This window comes from Bos mutus, chromosome 6, assembly GCF_027580195.1.
Source record: "Bos mutus isolate GX-2022 chromosome 6, NWIPB_WYAK_1.1, whole genome shotgun sequence".
Taxonomy (NCBI): Eukaryota; Metazoa; Chordata; class Mammalia; order Artiodactyla; family Bovidae; genus Bos; species Bos mutus.
This window is the reverse complement of record NC_091622.1, coordinates 26,437,635-26,458,205: the sequence shown is the minus strand read 5'-3', so window position 1 is coordinate 26,458,205 and position 20,571 is coordinate 26,437,635. Positions and strand designations below refer to the sequence as shown.

Sequence of the window (20,571 nt, the reverse complement as noted above, 5' to 3'; positions counted from 1 at the left end):
ATGGGGAAAATCACCTTTCTCATGTGATTTTCTTCTTCTGTCTTAATAATTGAACTTTTACTTTAGATTAAGTATTCTATATGTCTTTCATAACTTAGCTATGGACTGAGGGATGACGTCATGCAGGCAAAATGCCTTCTACAATTTTCTACGTGACCATCCTTAGTTTTGAAGCTCCTTGAGGCCTCCGTGGCTTCTTCATTGCAGAGCTTTCCCAGAGCTATTTTCATCAGGATATAGTTGTTTATTGAGTGTTAGTATTTTATGGGGAATAAAGAATGTTGGGACTCCTAGTTCACCATCTTGCTGATATCATTGCCAGAAAATATTTTATGTTTAAAAAACTTGTTTCCTGACTTCCAGTCTCCAGTCCCACATGTAAGAAACTTTAATGTTGACACTCTTCCCTGACAACAAGTAAAAACCTGAACAGCATGAAAAATCAAACTCTTATTGAATCCATGAGAGAGCAGAGAACCCAGGGCAAAATGGCTGCCCCCTAGACTGGAGAGACAGACAAGCCAACGCAAGAAGTCCCAGCTTACCAGAGCAGAAACTTACACGTAGAAACCACTGTGGGAACCACTGCCAAGGCAGGAAAATCTGAACTATATTTGATGTATTGCTGGAGGCTCCATGCAGACAAGTCTGAAAGTTAAAAACTCCAGGGTCTCAGTCATAGAGGAGGACCCCACAATTTTCATCTACTCCAGGAGCTCAACTTAGATTCTCACAGTAAATACTGGAGTAAAATCCCCTTAAGTTTCTGGCAGAGACAGAGAGAAAGGAATCATTTTGAAATATACCAGAACACTCTGTTTATCTCAACAAAGCCTGCTCTCAGGAAAATATCATTAACCACAGTCTAAACTGCTGCATTATTATTCACATCTAGTAAACTTGGTATAAGAAAAAAAATCCAGTCTTGCCCTCCACACAAAATAAAGAAATTACCCAACTCCAGGCCCCACTAGCCATTCTATTTCAGCTAAGGAGAGAGAAAAACACTGAGAAACATTTGTGAAGTTCACAGTCCAGAGACACGGGCTCACTAAAAGACTAAGACCTAGTCATAGCATTGTAGAACACTCCTCCTTCCCCAGACTACATTACGAAAGGCATATTTTCATCAGTTTCTTTACCTGATAAATCATGTCAAGTGCTAGAGATTTAATGCTTTTGTCCCTGAAAGATACACATTTAAACCTACTCTTCCAATGTGATGGTATTTGAAGGCAGTGCCTCTGGGAAGTGATTCACTCATGAGGGTAGAGCTCTCATGAATGAAATTAGTGCCTTTATTAAAAAAAAAAAATCCCAGACAGTTCCCTTGTTCCTGCCACTATGCAAAAACACAACAAAAAGATGTCTATGAGTAGGACACAGACCCTCAATAGGCAATGAATTTGCTGGCACCTTCATCTTAGACTTCTCAGCCTCATGGAACTATAAGAAATACATTTCTGTTGCCTATAAGACATGCATCTATGGCATTCTTCTATAGCAACCCAAGCTAACTAATATATCCAGTTATCAAGAAAAAATGACACCAAATATTAGAAAACAAAAACTCCTTTAGAAGAGGTAGTAAGCAACACAACTGGGAACCGGGCACTGCAGAGATGGTGGAATCAATCAGATTGGGAATTTAAAATATGTATGATTAATAAGCTAATTTATCCATTACAGGAAAAAAATGACAGAATATAAGAATAGATAAGCAATGGAAGAAGGGAGATTAAATCCTAAAAGAAAAAGAAAAATTTAAAAATAAATGTCAGAGACCAGAAACAAGAATACAAGTGAAAAATGCCTTTGTAGGTTTATCAGTAAACTGGAGAAACCTGAAAAAACAATCTCTAGCCTTGAGGATATATCAATAGAAACCTCCAAAACTAAGTAGCAAAGAGAACAAAAACTGGAAAAAAAAATCAAAACAGACTATCCAAACACCGGTAGACACCTCCAAAGGTTTTATATATGTGTCATGATAGTACTGGGCTTTCCAGGTGACTCAGTGGTAAAGAATCCATCTGCCAAACAGGAGACGTGGGTTAGATTCCTGGGTCAGGAAGATCCCACTGGAGAAGGAAACGGCAACCCACTCCAGTAACCTTGCCTGGAGAATTCCATGGACAGAGGAGCCTGGTGGGCTACAGTCCATGGGACTGCAAAAGAGTCAGACATGTCTTAGTGACTAAACAACAATAATAACTGGTAATACTAGAAGAAGAAGAAAGAGAAAAAGGAACATAAGAAACATGCGAAAAAGTAATGACCAAGAATTTCCCCAAATTAATGTTGGACATCAAACCACAGATCTAGAAAGCTCAGAGAACACCAATGTCCCCGAAACAAGGATAACTGTTGAAAAAACTACACCTAGGTATTTTGTCTTCAAAATACAGAATTAGATAAAGAAAAAGTCCTGGAAGAAGCCAGAGGAAAAAAACACCTTACATAAAGGGGAACAAAAATTACACTTGACTTCTCCAAAGAAACTTTGCAAGCAAGAAGAGAGTAGCGTGAAATAAAGTGTTGAAAGAAAAAAAAAAATCTAGAATTCTGTACCCTATGAAATTATCCTTTAAAAGTGAAAGAGAAATACTTTCTTAGACAAACAAAAATTGATGAAATTTGTTGCTAGTAGACTTGCCTTACAAGAAATGCTATGTTTCTTAAAAAGAAGGAAAGTAATAGAGGTCCAAAATCTGAATCTGCATAAAGGAAGAGAATTGAAGCATGCATAAGTAAAGGTAAAACAAAAAGTTTTATTTTTCTTATTCTTTATGGGTCTAACAGAGCCATTATTATTTTTCTCAAATAATTATTTTGCTCAAAATAATAGCAACAATGTATTCAATTATGTATGTGTGTGTGTGTGTATATATATATATATATATATATATATATACACACACACACACATGCATATGTTTCTGTATGCTTAAATACAAGTGAAATGTATGACAACAATAATGCAAGCAATGGAAAGGAAAAACCAGAATTTTTTTTTCAATTATAAGGTACTCACACTACCCATGAAGTAGTGCAGTATTATTTAAAAGTTGACTAGAATTAGTTATAAACTAGAACTAACACTTAAAAAGTCAAAAACAAAGTAAAGCTATATTCTAAGAAAGGACAGAAAAGGAATCATACAAAATACTCAATTAAAGCCACAAAAGGCAGGGGGAAAAATGTACAACAAAAATATCAATAAAGTGGGAGCTCCTTGATGGCCTAGTGGGTAGGATTCTGGGTTTTCACAACCATGGCCTAGGTTCCTGAGATCTTACAAGCTGTGCAACATAGGCAAAAAAAAAAAGAATAAGGGCAAACAGAAAACAGAAGTGTATACTAATTCCACTATATCAATAATCATTCATGTCAACTATCTAAATGCACTAATTAAAAGCCAGATTTTCAGAGTGGATCAAAGATATCACTATACTTGTATAGTAAGCCTTGTCTACAAAAATCCCACTTTAAATATAAAGGCATATAAATGTAAAGTAAATGGATAAAGGACAATATACCACAATACTACTAATACAAAATACTAATCAAAAGAAAGCAAGAGTGAAAGTGTTAGTTGTTCAGTTGTGTCCAACTCTTTGCGACCCCATGGACCGTAGCCCACCAGGCTCCTCTGTCCATGGAATTTTCCATTCAAGAATACTGGTGTGGGTAGCCATTTTCTTCTCTGGGGGATCTTCCCAACCTAGGGATCAAACCCAGGTCTACCTGCACTGCAGGCAGATTCATTACCATCTGAGCCACCAGAGAAAGCTCTTTATTCAGAAAGAGTATACTTCAAAGCAAAGATAATTATCAGGGATAAAGAAGGTCATTACATAATGGTAAAGGGGTCAGTTCTCTAAAAAGACGTAATGATCATTAAGGTGTAGGCACCTAACAACAGAGCATCAACTAAATGAGGCAAAAACTGATAGAATTGCAAGGAGAAATAAATGAATTCCCTATCACAGTTGGAGACTGCACCCTCTCTCAGAAGTGGACAGACCAGTGGGCATAAAATCCATAAGGACATGCTTGAACTCAGTAACACCATCAGTCAACTAGATGTAGTTGACACCTACATGCTACTTCATCCAACAACAGCAGAATACATTCTTCTCAAGCTCACACAGAACATTTACCAAGATAGACCACGTTTTGAGTCATAAACACACTTTCACAAATTTAACAGACTAGAAATTATACGACATCTGCTCCCAGACCATGTAGAACTAAGTTAGAAACCAAAAACAGAAAGATCAATGGAAACTCACAAAATACATGGAGATTAAGCATCACAATTCTGAATAACACATGGGTCAAAGAAGAAATCCCAAGAGAAATTTTAAAATATTTTGAACTAAATGAAAATGAATACAGAAACAATCAAAAGTTGTGAGATACAGGATAAACAGCTCTTTCAGGAAAATTTATACCACTGAAAACACATATGAGCATCTAAGTTACCAGCTTAGGAAAAAATTTTAAAAGAGCAAATACAAAATAAAATATTAAATACCAAAATAATACCCAAGAAAAGAAATTAAGAATTAATTATAATTAAGAATTAGAGAAAAAAATCAATGAAAATTTATAAACCTCTCACCTGGCAAACTAAGAAAAATGAGAGAGGACATAAATCACTAATATTAGAAATGAAGGGGGAGACATAAGTATAGACCCCATATACATTAGAAGAATAAAGGAGTGTTATGAACAACTCTATGCCCATAAATTTGATAACCTAGATGAAATAAACCACTTCCTTAAAAGGTTCAGCTGCCAAATTCTCATAAGAAGCAACAGATAAACTGAATAGGTCTAAATCTATTAAAGAAATCAAGACAGCCTTCCAAAACTAAAAGTACCAGACCCAGATGGGTTCACTGGTAAATTCTACCAAACATTTAGGGGGAAAAATTATACCAATTCTCTACAGTATCTTTCAGAGGACACAAGTAGAAGGAATACTTCTTAACTCATTGTATGAGGTCAGCATTACCTTAATACTAAAACCAGACAAACACATTATAATATAACAGACCAATCTCTCTCATGATTCTAAATTAACACTTCTTTTATCTTGTTTGAGATTTATAATTATTATTCTATGAAAACAACTGCATTATATTTCCCTGTTAATATATCTTTTTATAATAACTCTATAAGCAATATTTTTCACTGCTGATCAATATTCAGGGGAAAACCAAGTAAATCAAGTGCAGAGAAAATTCTTATTGAAATACTCACTGATTTCTCAATTGAGAATCATTTATCCTTACTCTAAATGGATCCACTTTGAAATGTTTATCCTAAAACCTTCAAGTTTTTAAGTTTAAATATAAACTTTAAAAAAATCCAAGGTTTCTGTGACTACAAAAAATCCAAGGTTTTTATCACTACAAGTTCCAAATGATTAAACTGAAGCATAGCTACAAAAAAAAAAATTTAATGGCATTTAGAGTTTTATATTAATAAATATAATCTACCTAGAACAATGAAAATAAAAACTATGTACTATTTGGACTGTACCAAGAATATTATTCTTAGTTCTCAATCTCATATTTTAAAGAGAGAAAAAGTCAAAAACTGAAGATCCCTAGATAACCTCAAAGGAAGATAAGTTATCTTGAAGTTAAATACTGAGAATAATCAAAGGTATTTAGAACATTTATCCTTATGAGCAAAGATTTAAAGGCAGATTCAAAAGAAGTCATAGGAAAAGGGAGAATTAAGAAGACAGCAAGCAGGTAAATTTAAGTCAGTTTAGGAAGGAAATTGTAGGAAACAGAGCAGTCTACTACTGGAACAAGAAACCTCACGGGTATGGAGTTTTTTAATCACAAGAGGTGCTCAAGCAGAAATAGTGATCACCTGAAGGAAATTTTAAATACAGTTCTTTAGTTCCTTCCACATGGACGGAGAAGCCTGGCAGGCTGCAGTCCATGGGGTCGCTGGGAGTCGGACACGACTGAGCGCCTTCACTTTCACTTTTCACTTTCATGCATTGGAGAAGGAAATGGCAACCCACTCCAGTGTTCTTGCCTGGAGAATCCCAGGGACGGCGGGGCCTGGTGGGCTGCCGTCTATGGGGTCGCACAGAGTCGGACAGGACTGAAGTGACTTAGCAGCAGCAGCAGCATTTCCTTCCACAAAATTCACTGAATGACAACTACCTACCAAGCACAGTACATTCAAGAGTACTCTAACTTTGTTTTAAGATTTAATTATCTTAAAATCTAGAAAGCGGATGAAATGGTTAATTTTTAACGTACCTCTTTTTCCTCCTTCAATATTTTTACTTCATAAAGTCGTCGGAGATTTGAGCAACTATTTTGCTGTTGATCTTTCTTGATGTTCACATTTTCATAACGAGGTGACTTTTTCCTTTAAAAACCAAGAAAAAAAATTTATTCTCAATTTCAAATATATAAATGTCTATATAAGCTAAAAGAATATTTTTACACCAACATTTCCTGCTTAAAAAGTATTCCGTAAGATCATGTTATTGATGATAAACACATCTGGGTGTTGTTAAGCCAATATATCCTTAGTAAGTGCTAAGTCACTTTAGTCATGTCCAACTCCTTGCAACCCTATGGACTGTAGCCTGCCAGGCTCCTCTGACCATGGAATTCTCCAGGCAAGAATACTGGAGTGGGTTGCCATGCCCTCCTCCAGGGGATCTTCCTGACCCAGGGATTGAACCTGTGCCTCCTGTGTCTTCTGCATTGCAGGCAGATTCTCTACCTGCTGAGCCATTGGAGAAGTCCCAAGGGAAAAACAATTAATGCTACTTATATCACATAACAATCAGAAAAAAAGGCATAAAGAAATCTTTGAAAATGAAAAGGAAGCTTATTTTCCCTGAAATTTACACAACCTCAAGTGAGAATAATAAACCAAGTAAGCAAGGAGTAACAGCTCTGGAGTCAGACAGCCTGATGTGAATCCTAAGATTGCTACCTACTAGCTACGTGACCTTGCACAAATCGCCTAACTTCTCTAAACTTCAGATTTGACTCTTCTTCTGTAATTAGAAATATTAATAACCAATCCTCATGGTTGTAATGATTAGAGCAGATAATTATATGTGAAGTGTTTGGTGGCATACATTTTTTCTAATTCTTAAACAGAATTCTGGGGAAACAGTTTCACATTAAACATTTCCAATGAGCTATGTTGAACATAAGCAGATTGTAAAACAGATAATAGAAAAACAAATGCTTAGGTTACATAATTTTTTGTTTACACATTACTATGAGTTAAACAATGCATAGAACATCTCAGTTCACTATTAAAGGCTGACTTCGTTGATTTTTTTTTACACGAAATTCAACAAACATTTTCAAAACCTCAAATAGTTTTATGGATAAAAATATTTATATTAGGGATATCAAAAGAGTCACATATCATTTAGGTCTGTTTCCCAAATTAAAAAAAAAAAAAAACTATAGGCCTATCTTTCCATTTAGAATAGTCAAATATTTCCATTTTTTAAACTTTTTGTTTTGTATTGGAGTATGGCTGATTAACAATGTGATAGTTTCAGGTGAACAGCAAAGGGACTCAACCATACATCTACATGTATCTTCTTCTTGTTCAGTTGCCCAGTCGTGTCCGACTCCATGTGACCCCATAGACTACAGCATGCCAGGCCTCTTTGTCCCTCACCATCTCCCAAAGTTGCCCAAATTCATGTCCACTGCATTGGTGATGCCATCCAGCCATCTCATCCTCTGACACCCTCTTCTCTTTCTGCCCTCAATCTTTCCCAGCATCAGGAACTTTCCCAATGAGTCAACTGTTGGCATCAGATGACCAAAATCCTGGAGTTTCAGCTTCAGCATCAGTCCTGCCAATGAGTATTCAAGGTTGATTTCCATTAAGATTGACTGGTTTTATCCTCTGCTGTCCAAGGGACTCTCAGGAGTCTTGTCCAGCACCACAGTTCAAAGGCATCTGTTCTTAGGCACCCCACCTTCTTTACAGTCCAGCTCTCACAGTGTATGTGACCAATGGGAAAATGATAGCTTTGACTTTACAGACCTTTGTCAGCACAGTAATGCCTCTGCTTTTCAACACAATGTCTAGGTTTGTCATAGCTTTCCTGCCAAGAAGCAAATGTCTTCTGATTTCATGGCTGCAGTCACTATCCGCAGTGATTTTTGGAGCCCAAGAAGAAATCTGTCACGATTTCCACCTTTTCCTCCTCTATTTGCCATGCAGTAATGGGGCCGGATGCCATGATCTTAGTTTTTTTAATATTTATTTTTAAGCCAGGTCTCTCTCTCTCCTCCTTCATCCTCATCAAGAGGCGCTTAGCTCTTCTTTGCTTTCTGCCATTAGAGTGGTATAATCCGCATATCTGAGGTTGTTGATGTTTCTCCCACCTATCTTGATTCCAGTTCGTAACTCATCCAGCCCAGCATTTCTCAGGATATGCTCAGCATATAAATTAAACAAACAGGGTGACAGCAGACAGCCCTGTCATACTCCTTTCTCAATCTTGAACCAATCAGCTGTTCCATACAGGGTTCTAACTGTTGCCTTTTGACCCGCATAGAGGTTTCTCAGGAGACAGGTAAGATGGTCTGGTATTCCAATCTCTTTAAGATCTTTCCACAGTTTATTATGATCCACACAGTTAAAGGTTTTGGCAGAGTCAATGAAACAGAGGTAGCTGTTTTTCTGGAATTCCCTAGTTTTCCCTGTGATACAGCAAATGTTGGCAATTTGATCTCTGGTTCCTCTTCCTTTTCTAAACCCAGCTTCATCATCTGGAAGTTCTTGGTTCGCATAATGCTGAAGCCAAGCATTCAAGATTTTAAGCTTGACCTTACTAGCACAGGAGATGAATGCCACTGTCCGATGGTTAGCACAATATTTAGTACTAGCCTTCTTGGGAATTGGGATGAGGATTGAGAAGTATAATTACACTATACTTGTAGTGTAACTACACATATCTATGCTCCCCCAAACTCCCCTCCCATCCAGCAAGCACTTCCATTTTTATACCATATCAAATCTCCCAGAGTAATTATGACTCAATCAATAAACAAGAAGTAATAAAGAAAAAATGGTAGAAAATACTACCAGAAGGAACCAAGACAAGTCCAAATAAAAGATACAGTGAAGGCAGCAAATCAAAGAGTAGACAAATTATGGAAATGATGAACTGTCTGAAGCAGTTAGGAGTGCAATCTATATGGATATATTCCTACTAGCAAAGGGAAAATGCAAACAGAAGAAAAAGAAGAAACAAGACAAATAACAAAGATAAAAAAGAAAGTAACATTTAAAAACTAGGATGAGAATGGGAGCAGGACAGGGCGAGAGAAGTAAAAGTGACTGCTATAAAGAAAATAGCAAGCAAAATTAGAGCAACATAATTAGAATACTGGTCATGCCTGAGGTACTCAGTTAGATGTGTAGTGAAATGGATGGAAAACAACCATCACAGAACTACATACCCTAAAAAAGGGTTAATTTTACCGAATGTTAACAAAACCTCAATAAAACTGATAGACAGGCAGACAGATAGGGAATCAAGCAGTCAAACTGAAAGAAGAAAGAGTAAAGTACTAACAGAAGTATTATGTCAAGGAAATGAGCACCATTAAGAGCATTCGACAGACTTTGTTTTATTTGGAATGACAAAGATTAAATTTAGATCCCATTGCTGTATATCGGAGAAGGCAATGGCAACCCACTCCAGTACTCTTGCCTGGAAAATCCCATGGATGGAGTAGCCTTGTAGGCTGCAGTCTATGGGGTCGCTAAGAGTCGGGCATGACTGAGCAACTTCACTTTCACTTTTCACTTTCATGCATTGGAGAAGGAAACAGCAACCCACTTCAGTATTCTTGCCTGGAGAATCCCAGGGACAGAGGAGCCTAGTGGGCTGCCATCTATGGGGCCGCAGAGTCAGATACGACTGAACTGACTTAGCAGCAGCAATCTGTGTATACGTGTTAAATTTATTCATGTTAAGTTTCTAGTGTAACTACTAAAAAATAAAAATACATGGTATATCTCCCATACTAGGAAAGTGAAAAAAGAAAAGGACAATAGAACAGGGTATAAATTCCCCAAAACAAGGACCATGTTTTATTCTTTTTATTCTCAGTTACTAAGTTCATTACTAGGTTATAGCAAGAATTCAAACAATGTCTGTTCAATGAATGCACAGCAGCAGGGGAGTTTAAGCAAGAGTCTAAGCTATGTCCACTGCTGGTATACACGTGCATCTGAATGTATCCAGCAAATTAACTGGAGGTAATCATTGTGGGACTTCCTGTGAGAAAATTCATTGTATGAGAGAGAAAGGATCAGGCACATAAGCTGGAACCTATTAAAAAAAAAAAAAAAAAAACTAAACCATGGAAAGCAGTTATAGCTTCTGAGAACATCGTATTTATTAGTCAATTTTGCCCTCCATGGACTCATATCTAAGACCATACTTGTGTCTAAGATAAGAGTAGGAAAAAAATAAAGACAGTTATTTTACAAGAAATGTATTTCCTAGTTAGACTTTGTAAATATTACCTTCAACCTAATGTTATGGCTCTGACTCAAAGTGAGAATGCCTTCTCAATCTATCATTAGTCAGAAGAATGGACACCAGAGCCAGGAACAAGATACAGAATCCTGGGGTCACCTATTTTTATATTTTTCCTGAACTTTTGTCTATCTTGTAATTAAAGACAGCATATTTTAGTACTTAGACACATGGGCTATATATCAAGTTCTGCCACTGAATAGCTACATTATATTAAATATGTTATTTATTCTCTGACTCATTTTTCACTAATAAATAGATGTAACAATAGAAACTACACAGAGACTTGCAAATATTAAATGAGTTAATACATGTAAAACAGGTAGCACAGGATCTGGCAGACTGAAAAAGCAATAGTTTTCACATAGGTTAGCCTAAAGTATAACATTTCTTTAAGTCTTTTATACTGATTTTTCCTTTCATAACAGCATAACCTAGTCTAAATTATTAGTAAAATCTACAGTAAAAGTATACTATTTTTTTACTTACTGGGTTATATCATACTGTCCAGGACCAGGCCCTGACGTTATAGGTAATTGGAGTCTTCCCAAAGAGTTGCCAAAATGTATCCCCTTGTATTTCAAAGTTGCATTGGAAAAATCCTTTTAAAAAAAAAGGGAGGATGAGAGATAGTTTATATAAATCATGAAACAAAGTTTAATTTTACTCAAGTCTAAAGCAAGGATAGCCTTAGTCGAGTTTCCCCTGGTAAATGCTAGAATCTTCTCTGATATAGGTTATCATGATAACTTAGATAACCTAAGTTATCGCTGTATCCTATTCCACTCCTAAGTCAACCAGGATTCCCAGAGAAGGACCTCTAGCTTAGCATGAAAGTGAAAGCTGCTCAGTTGTGTCTGACTATTTACGACCCCCTGGACTGTAGCCCGCCAGACTCCTCTGTCCACAGAATTCTCCAGGCAAGAATACTGGAGTGGGTTGCCATTTCCTTCTCCATCATAACCTCAACCAATATGAACAGCTTTGCTCTAGGCAGTACACTTAACAACCTAAATCCTTAAGGGTAATGAAAATCAGCTCCTTACCATTTAAATCAGGGAGGAAGGGCAGAATTGCATGCTTTAGGGAAAGTCTAACACAGATGACTTAATTAAATAGAAATTAAATTAGAATTCAAACATCACCAACAGATACTAGATAATGTCTAATTACTTGATATTTAAGTTATAAGATATTCACATAAAATTTTCATATAGTAACAAATACACGACAAAAATTAAACTCAATTCATTTTATAGTTACTATTTGAGATCAGGATCAGTACTTTAACACCAAAGAAGTCATTTGTGACTTAAGAAATCAGCAATCATCTTCCTTCACATCCACTATAATAAATACATATATTTATTTATTTTATATATATATAATATATATATATTATATATATTATTTATAAATAAATAAATATAAAAAAAAAATTAAGCATGACTCACTGAAGATTTTGTTTCAGAGAAGTTAAAAACACCTGCTTTCATTAGACACTAATAATATAATATGAAATAAGAACAGTAGTGTTTCTTATAGGAATTCTCTTATATTGAGTAAAAACATTAAAAATCATTTAAAAAATTTATAAAATCTTATTTTTTTAACTGATGTAAAGTTAAACTCTAGTCTATTTCACTTTTAATTCATATTTGTAAAAATACAGCTTTAAAATAGGCATGGATTATTAAAACAATATACAAATACAATGAATAAAATCCCAGTAACATAAATTTGTAGTTTAACTGCATAAAACAGCATGCCAGTTGTTCTAGGTGATCACTGCTATTCTCGAACAGTGGAACCAATCTCTCTCAATTACCATTATAAGCAATATTAATTAAATAAATATCGATTAAATGTTAAGAAGACAAAATTCTAGTTCCGACTGGTGAATTGAATCAGATTCCCGTCAGAGCCTCAAAAGAAGAGTGTAAAATAGATTCAAATTATCAGTGCTGGTAAAGAATCCACCTGCAATGCGGGAGACCTGGGTTCCATCCCTGCATTGGGAAGATCCCCTGGAAAAGGGAATGGCTATCCACTCCAGTATTCTGGCATGGAGAATTCCAAGGACAGTATAGTGGCAAAGAGTTGGACACAACTGAAAGAATGTCACTTTTTTTTTCCTTCAGAAACTAAGAGAAGGTATCATTCACATTCACATTCCACTCCAAGGAATTTCTGGAAAATACAGCACAGCAGAGATTAGAACCAGAAAAAGACCTCGCTGCATGTGAAAGAAACCTCAGCTGAACCCTATTAATATTCCCAGCAAGACAGATACTAGAGGTAAGGAGAGACTCATGGGTAGTGAGTACAGAGTAATTCTCAAAACTACTAATAACCTTCGAGATTTACTTGCACCAGTGCCATTACGTGAAGTGAAGAAAGAATGCTAAAACCCATTCCATTCCTGCCACAGATGGTTGGAAATAAACTGGAAGCACTGCCATTAGGCCCTAACAAAGACAGACTTCCTAGTTAGACAGGCATCACTCCAGAAAGGTGCCACAACAAAATTCAAAAATAAGCTGCTACAGCACTAAGATTTCCTACTATGCGAAAACATCTTTTATTTCCTAGAACTCACCAGTAACAACTAGCCCTCAAATACTATAAAATACAAAAATCAATAAAATGAAACTTTTCCTTTTACACCCACCTGACCTTAAACAATTAAACAGAGGCAAACACCATCTGACAGAACTTTGATGTTTGAATAAAATGAAATGGAACCTTTGTTGATTCTTTCATCACAGACGGTAATCTGAGACAGAAACTGAATTACAGTAAGTCTCCTTTCTTGGGGTGGTAGAGGATGTTGGAGCTGAGGGTATAGAAACAGGGAGTTACTAGCTATGTCCATATAAGATTCAGACATATTTTGGAATGTCCAGTGACATTCAAATCAACAGAACAAATCAACCAGAAGGTAAATGCAAAAACTAATCCTATGGGAAGCAGCTAATCATGATAATCCACATCCAGTAAGAAAATCAAGAGTGGCAATGCTTACTACTTCGTAGTCTTTTCCGTTGACTGAATTTGCCTTCTACAACACAATCCCCCAATGGATTTATGCCTGTGTTCTGTGGAGTGCAAAAGGACTATGATAAAAATCTAAAAGATCTATTTCATTAAAACACTGGTAAAAAGCAGTGCTACTTTTAGACCCTTCTAGCTATTAGAGTATAACACAGAGAGAAGAGCATTATCACCTGACTTCACCTCAGCTCATCATGCAGCTTTCACTGTGATGGAGTACATGGGCAGAAATGCCCAGCAGAGAGCACCATCTGGCAAGAGACTAAAGTGCCTGGGGCAGGAGAAGCTGTCTCAGTGGAAACAGACTTGTTCAGGAGCATAGTTGAGACAGCCCTTCTAGAAGCTTCTGCGAAGGAGAACTTTGAAGAAGGCTTCAGTTCCACCACATCAACAGGAGGAGACAATATGCATATATTTGACTTACTAACATAACTGTGACGCTCTTTAGTACCCACAATCCAATGAAGCCTGGGAAAACTTGTTACATAAATTAAAAGGATTGATCCTTATTTCCACTAGTAATATTTCAAACTGTAAGTCATCTTGCTGTGCTTAGCTAATTGGTATACAGATTCCTTCTAACAAACTACAATGCAAAGAGCAGAGAAGTATTTCCCTTCTTCACTAGGGATGCTTAGCTTGAACACATTATGTAGTTATAACACTCTATAAAGCACCAAATCAAGATGATGACATTATTATAAATAGGTTGATATATGATTCCCAAGCCCAGATCCTTGTCAATCCTAGAAGGAACAGAGCTATAAATAAAAATTAAAAGAGCTATCCCACCAATCTCTCTAACACATAGAGCTTATACCACTCTAGCACCTCTCGGATTCATTTTGATATTTGGCAAAACTAATACAATTTTGTAAAGTTTAAAAATAAAATTGAAAAAAAAATTAAGAAAGGAAATAAAGGTAGTCAGACCATCCAAAGGCTTTGGGTCTAGTGTGCAAAGACAAACACCATAACACCTAGCAGAATAGCACAGAAAAATAGCACAGCCTGACATGACCAACAGAGCAGCATATGGTAAAAGAGGAGTCCTGCAAAAACCATGTTAGCCACTACAGTAGCTACAAAGCAGCCTGTTCCTTTGGGTCAATGGCAACTCTGAAGACTACTGCACCCCAGAGGGCTTCAGAAAGGAAAGAGCGCTGAGCCATACAACACTTTTTTTGCTAAGATATGTTCTAGACCACCTTTCAAATGAAATTACTTAATAGAGGCATGGATTTTAAAGTACATATACAGTTTTGATGTCAGAAAGAAAGTTTTCTCATTTGTGTTGTACTTTATTTTTACTTTGAAATAAAGCAAAATATCATAATTGTGAAGATTTTAGGCATAATAAGTAATAAAATAAATGTAGAACTCTCTTTTAATATAATATAGCCAGGTTAGATGTGCCAGATATTTTCTATTTTTCAGGCAGGAGCGTATCTATTGATTTGCTATAGCTTATAGATTTTTAAAAATAAAACTCATATTTTAAAACAGAGCATTTCGACAAACCATCCTTAACATTATATTTTTACAGCCTAAAAAATTTGAGGCTATAAAATTTGATAGCCAAAGAACTGATGCTTTTGAACTGTGGTGTTGGAGAAGACTCTTGAGAGTCCCTTGGACTGCAAAGAGATCCAACCAGTCCATCCTAAAGGAAATCAGTCCTGAATATTCATTGGAAGGACTGATGCTGAAGCCAAAACTCCAATACTGGCCACTGCTGTGAAGAACTGGCTCATTGGAAAAGACTCTGATGATAGGAAAGATTGAAGAGGGGAGGAGAAGGGGATGACAGAGGATGAGATAGTTGGATGGCATCACCGACTCAATGGACATGAGTTTGAATAAACGCCAGGAGTTGGTGATGGACAGGGAGGCCTGGCGTGCTGCAGTCAAGAGTTGGACATGACTGAGCAACTGAATTGAACTGAAAAAATGTTAGTTTTATAGTAACTGCTTCAACATAGCATTTCAGGAGAAATTATAATCAAGTAGAATTAGGTCCAAGAAGCTTTCTTCAGGTTAATCATTGGGATTTTGCAGGTTAACTATTTAACAATTCTTAAAACTAATCCAACAGAAGGAAAGATTATGCACACACAAACATACTTAAACACACACACACCATTCAAGACACCAGCAAAATCCTTTTCCTGTGTATACACTGAAATTTATTTCATTTAAACCATGTGAACTACTTAATTCACTAACCTTTGCAGTTCTCACGTAAATGTTCAATTGGAAAATTAATTTAAAAGTCTTTTTAAAACACAGACAGAAAATAAAGAATAAATTGACATACTCTTAGTTCTGTATCACATTCTCTTTACGTCGAGATGTGTTGACAATACCGTCCTTCAAGGACATTGTTAACTTGTAAAATCATTAGCAAATAAAATATGACTTAATTGAAGCAAACTCAGCAAGGAGCTCCATTATTTTAAGTGAATGATGTAATATAACTTGAAGAATTACTGACTGCCATTTTCACTGACAGTGAAATAAATGAAGCGGCTATGAAACTTTCTCCTCATGTCTTTTCCATAATTAAGTGAAGAAAGAGAATTTGTGAAGAATTACAAGTCCCAAGGTGCAGCAGTTCAAACACTAATAGACTGCACTCCAGTGTGGCAGCATGCAGGTAGTTCCCAACATGTTATTATTAGCAAGTATGTAAGTGTCATAATTCTAGCCGCAAAACCCTGCTTGCAAAATCCACCTCTGAAAAGCAAATTTCCAATAGTTCCCTGGGCTCTTCTTTTTAAAAAGAGAAAGAAGTCAAGTTTTATAATTCAAAATGTTATACAAAATAACATACAGAATTTCCCTTTATAGATTAAATATAGCTGAAAATTATTTGGTGGCTTGAGTCTTATATAGCTTTTAACTTTACAGGTACTTCCATAGTTAAGGTATATAAAATACCTTCAGCAGATGTTATTTCAATGACTCAGTGAATAATCACAATAATTACCTATCCCTTGGATTATTTTCTCAATTTTCTATTAATATTTACATCTGGAAACTGAGCCCACATATAGTATAAGCTCACAAAGCAGCTAAAGAAATATACAGAATTATCAGAAATTTGGGTAATACTTGAATTAACATTTCTACAGTATCAATTTGAAAATAGTCTGTGAGGCACCTATTTTTTTTTTTTTTTTGCAAGAATAAACAAGAAATTTAAGCCTCCAGCTACTAAGCTACTCCAGCTATGCTTTGTTGAATCTTCTTGAATTTTAACAATTATGTATTTAATTTATATGTAAATCTATGTTTCTACAAACATGTTTTCTTAAATTCAATCTAGATTTTTTATTCTAATAAATACAAGTTGAACTGACTCAGTAACTACTAAGACATGGCATCAGATAAATTTGACCTATTAAAATTATAAGTTTTCTTATTTTTCTCTTCTATAAATAAGAATTTAACCAAAAAGAAATCAAAAGTTATATGTTAATGTTTATTCACATGTGAAAAAGGTTTTATATACCTAGGAAAGCGTGGAGGCATTATTCAAGCCTTTTAATAGATGATATATTCTTCTGAAACAAAGAAATAGCATATATAAAACATACAATTTTAAAACAAGAATAACATTTTGAGATTTAAGACTAGAGAACTGTTTAAGCTGAGACCACGGACCAATGACTATTGTGAAAAAGAAATATTATTGATAATTTCAATGTGCTAGATCAAAGTTTTCTCCCAGGATACATTAGATAAGGAAACATCATAAAGAGCTGAAGAAACTTGGTCAAAGACAAGTAACTATTAAGCAGAAAAGCAAAGAAAGAAACCCAGGCAGTCCAGTTCCATTACACTACATTTCATCATTGTCCTTTACCTTGGGCAGAATATACTTGTATCAGACCACAGGACTGCCATTCATTCCAGTGCAATTTTTACAGAACTATCTCCATTGTTCTTCTAAGCATATCTTACTCAAATATCTAAGATAATAGCACTATCTGTTGATGAAAACTCTTTTTATATGACTGACAGGATGATAGGCCAGTCAAGGCCTGGAAAACCAGGTATGGCATAGAGAGGGGGGCGCAAAATAACCTTGGGACAAAAAGGCCACATGGCCACAAAGAAATGGGGATTCTCAGGGTGCGAACAGGAGACGTACCTATAACCTCAAAATCCTTACTCTCCTTTTTACCAGAGGTAAGTTGGTTCTTCGTAAGTTTTACGGAGCAACCTATCAGGTCTTAGAATATCTGTATTTGAATATATAATGTATCTCTATTATGTTCCACAATCAACAGAAATTTTCAAAAAAGAGGAATTATAAACCAAAAATAAAATCATACCAGCTTGTCTATTTACCTTCACCTTTGTATTTTAATTCTTTAAATAGAATTTGAGCTATTATCTAATAAACTTTCATTTCATCCTGAGGAACTTCAGTACTAGAAATAAAGTCTATAGGTTTCTGTTTACCTGGGAATCTTAATTTTGCTTTCATTTTCAAAGAATTTTTCTGCTGACTATAGAATTCTTGATTAACAATGATTTTTATTTAAGCACTTTGAATATATCACTTCACTGCCTTCCAGCCTCCATTTTCTCTGATAAGTAAGCTCTTAGTCTTCTTAGGGATTCCTTGTCATGTCTCTCGCATCTTTCAAGATTTCTCATTGTCTTTGGTATTCAACATTTTGTGTTATATCTAGCTGTGCATCTCTTTGAATTTATACTACTTGCAATTCATTGAGCTTCCTGTACATGCAGATTATTTTTCATCAACTTTGGGATGTTTCCAAGCTATTATTTCTTCAAATATTCTCTCTGCCCTTTTTCTTTCTTTGACTCTCACCATGTTTATGTTAGTATGTTTGATGTTTCATGTGTTCAGCTGCTCAGTTGTGTCTAACTTTTTGCAATCCCGTGGACTGTGGCCCACCAGGGTCCTTTGTACATGCTATTTTCCAGGCAAGAATACTGGAGTGAGTTGCCATTTCCTACTCCAGGGGATCTTCCTGACCCAGGGACTGAACTGATGTCTCTTGTGTCTCCTGCATTGGCAGGCAGATGCTTTACCACTGCACCCTGGGAAGCCCAAGTCCTTTATTTATTTGACTGTATTTAAATTAGCTGATACAAAGACTTTATCTAATAGCCAGTCCAACATCCTGGCTTCCTCAAGAACAGTTTCTAACAATTGCTTCTTTTCCTGCATATGGATCATACACTTTTTGTTTTTTGTATGTCTCATAATTATGTTGTAAACCAGACATCTGAGATAATTCAATGAGGAAAATCAAAAATCAAAATCTCCCTCCTGCCCCTAATTCTGTTTTTTTTTGTTTTGTTCTATGATTTTCCTGAAATAATTCTCTAAATTCTGCATTCTCTGTCATGTGTGTTCACTAAAGTCAGTCTGGTTAGCTAATTGGCCGGGTAATGGCTGGACAGGGGTTTTTAATGTCCTTCCAGTAAGCCTCCAACCTTTGCAGACATGCTGTGCGCATGTGTTAAAACACACCTTGAACATTCAAGTTGGCAGTTTATAAGTCTGTCTGAGCTTTCACTTCCCACTTGTATAGAACCGCATGGTCACATAGAGGTAAGAACTTTGTACCTTCTCCAGTCTCAAAATGGTTTTCAATCCTGAAACCATTTTCAGTCTTTTACAAGATTAAGCAAATAAGTAACTATACTGAGAACAGTGTGAGCCAGGTTATGTGAGAGAAGGGAGATCAAATATGGCAAAGGAGATACTGGAATAAACATGTGGCATTGAACTGGAATCAGATCAATATAAGCTCAAAGTTTTTAATAAGTAATAAAAAGTACAGATTTATAACTCTGTCCATTGAGATGGCCTAGAAGGAATGATATCCTAAACATACCTAGTGTACTGATATTGTTTTGAAATATTATTCTCTACTAAAAAAGTCGGGTTCCTTGAGGAAATGACTGATTTGAACAACTGGGGCAGGGAAAAAACAAAATGGGTCTGGTGCATTTTATTGTGCCATAAAATAAAGAAATGCTCAATGAATGTCAAAAACACAATAAGCAGATTTAAAGAGCTCCCAAGGGTCAAACATTAGATAATTTTAACTTCAAAATAAAAAGTGAGAGCAGTAAATTATAACCTTTGGAGTAAAACAGGAATTTAAGAACCCATACTGATATAAATACATAAAAGAGAAAGAACATAAAGCCATTCTTTAAAATGCCAACAAAAAATGTTAAAAGAAAATATAGAATTAGAAAACCATAATTTAATAAATATCACAATAAAATTGATTCAGGCATCATCAATGGATGTTAAATAAGGAACAGCATATATATTCATTCTTAAAGTAATTTTTCCAAAATATTTATAATTTTTAAAAATAGTAACTTTACAGTAGATAAAACTAGAAGACACCCCCTCAAGTTAACATCACCAATTACCAGATAAGTAAACATCCTATCCCTCTTTATGTGATACACTGATACATCACTTTCATTCCAGCCAAAAAGATAAACTTATCCTAATCATGATAAAACATACACAAATCCACAATGGAAACATATTCTACAAAATAAACACTCCGTACTCTTTAAAAAGTCAAGACTACAAAACACAACGAAAGACTGAAGAACTGTTCCCAATTAAAGGAATCTAAGGAGACACAACTAAATGTGGCTTATAATACTAGATTAAGACTCTAGACCAAAACTCATTTTTAAAGAACTTCATTGAGATAATTAGCAATACTTTAGAAATACTTATAGATTAGATGATAGCATTATATGAATGAAATTTTTCCGATTTTGATCATTATTGTGCTCATAATAGAGATTCTTGTTCTTAGAAATTCTACATTAATGTATTTAGGTATAAAGGGGCATAATGTTTGAAATGCAGTACTCTCAAATTGCTTAATGAAAATACGGGTAGAAATAAATAT

At 35.5% G+C, this 20,571-nt stretch overlaps 1 protein-coding gene across 1 annotated transcript in view; it reads right to left on the bottom strand.

Annotated features, from left to right (window-relative positions):
- The window catches only part of STPG2 (sperm tail PG-rich repeat containing 2), a 629,653-nt gene that overhangs the window by 582,886 nt on the left and 26,196 nt on the right, over positions 1 to 20,571 (bottom strand). Inside the window, exons 5-6 of the mRNA XM_070372927.1 lie at positions 11,072 to 11,184; positions 6,297 to 6,408 (exon numbers count right to left, since the gene is read on the bottom strand). Coding sequence (XP_070229028.1) covers positions 6,297 to 6,408; positions 11,072 to 11,184 — 225 coding nt within the window. The remainder of the gene's footprint in view (positions 1 to 6,296; positions 6,409 to 11,071; positions 11,185 to 20,571) is intronic.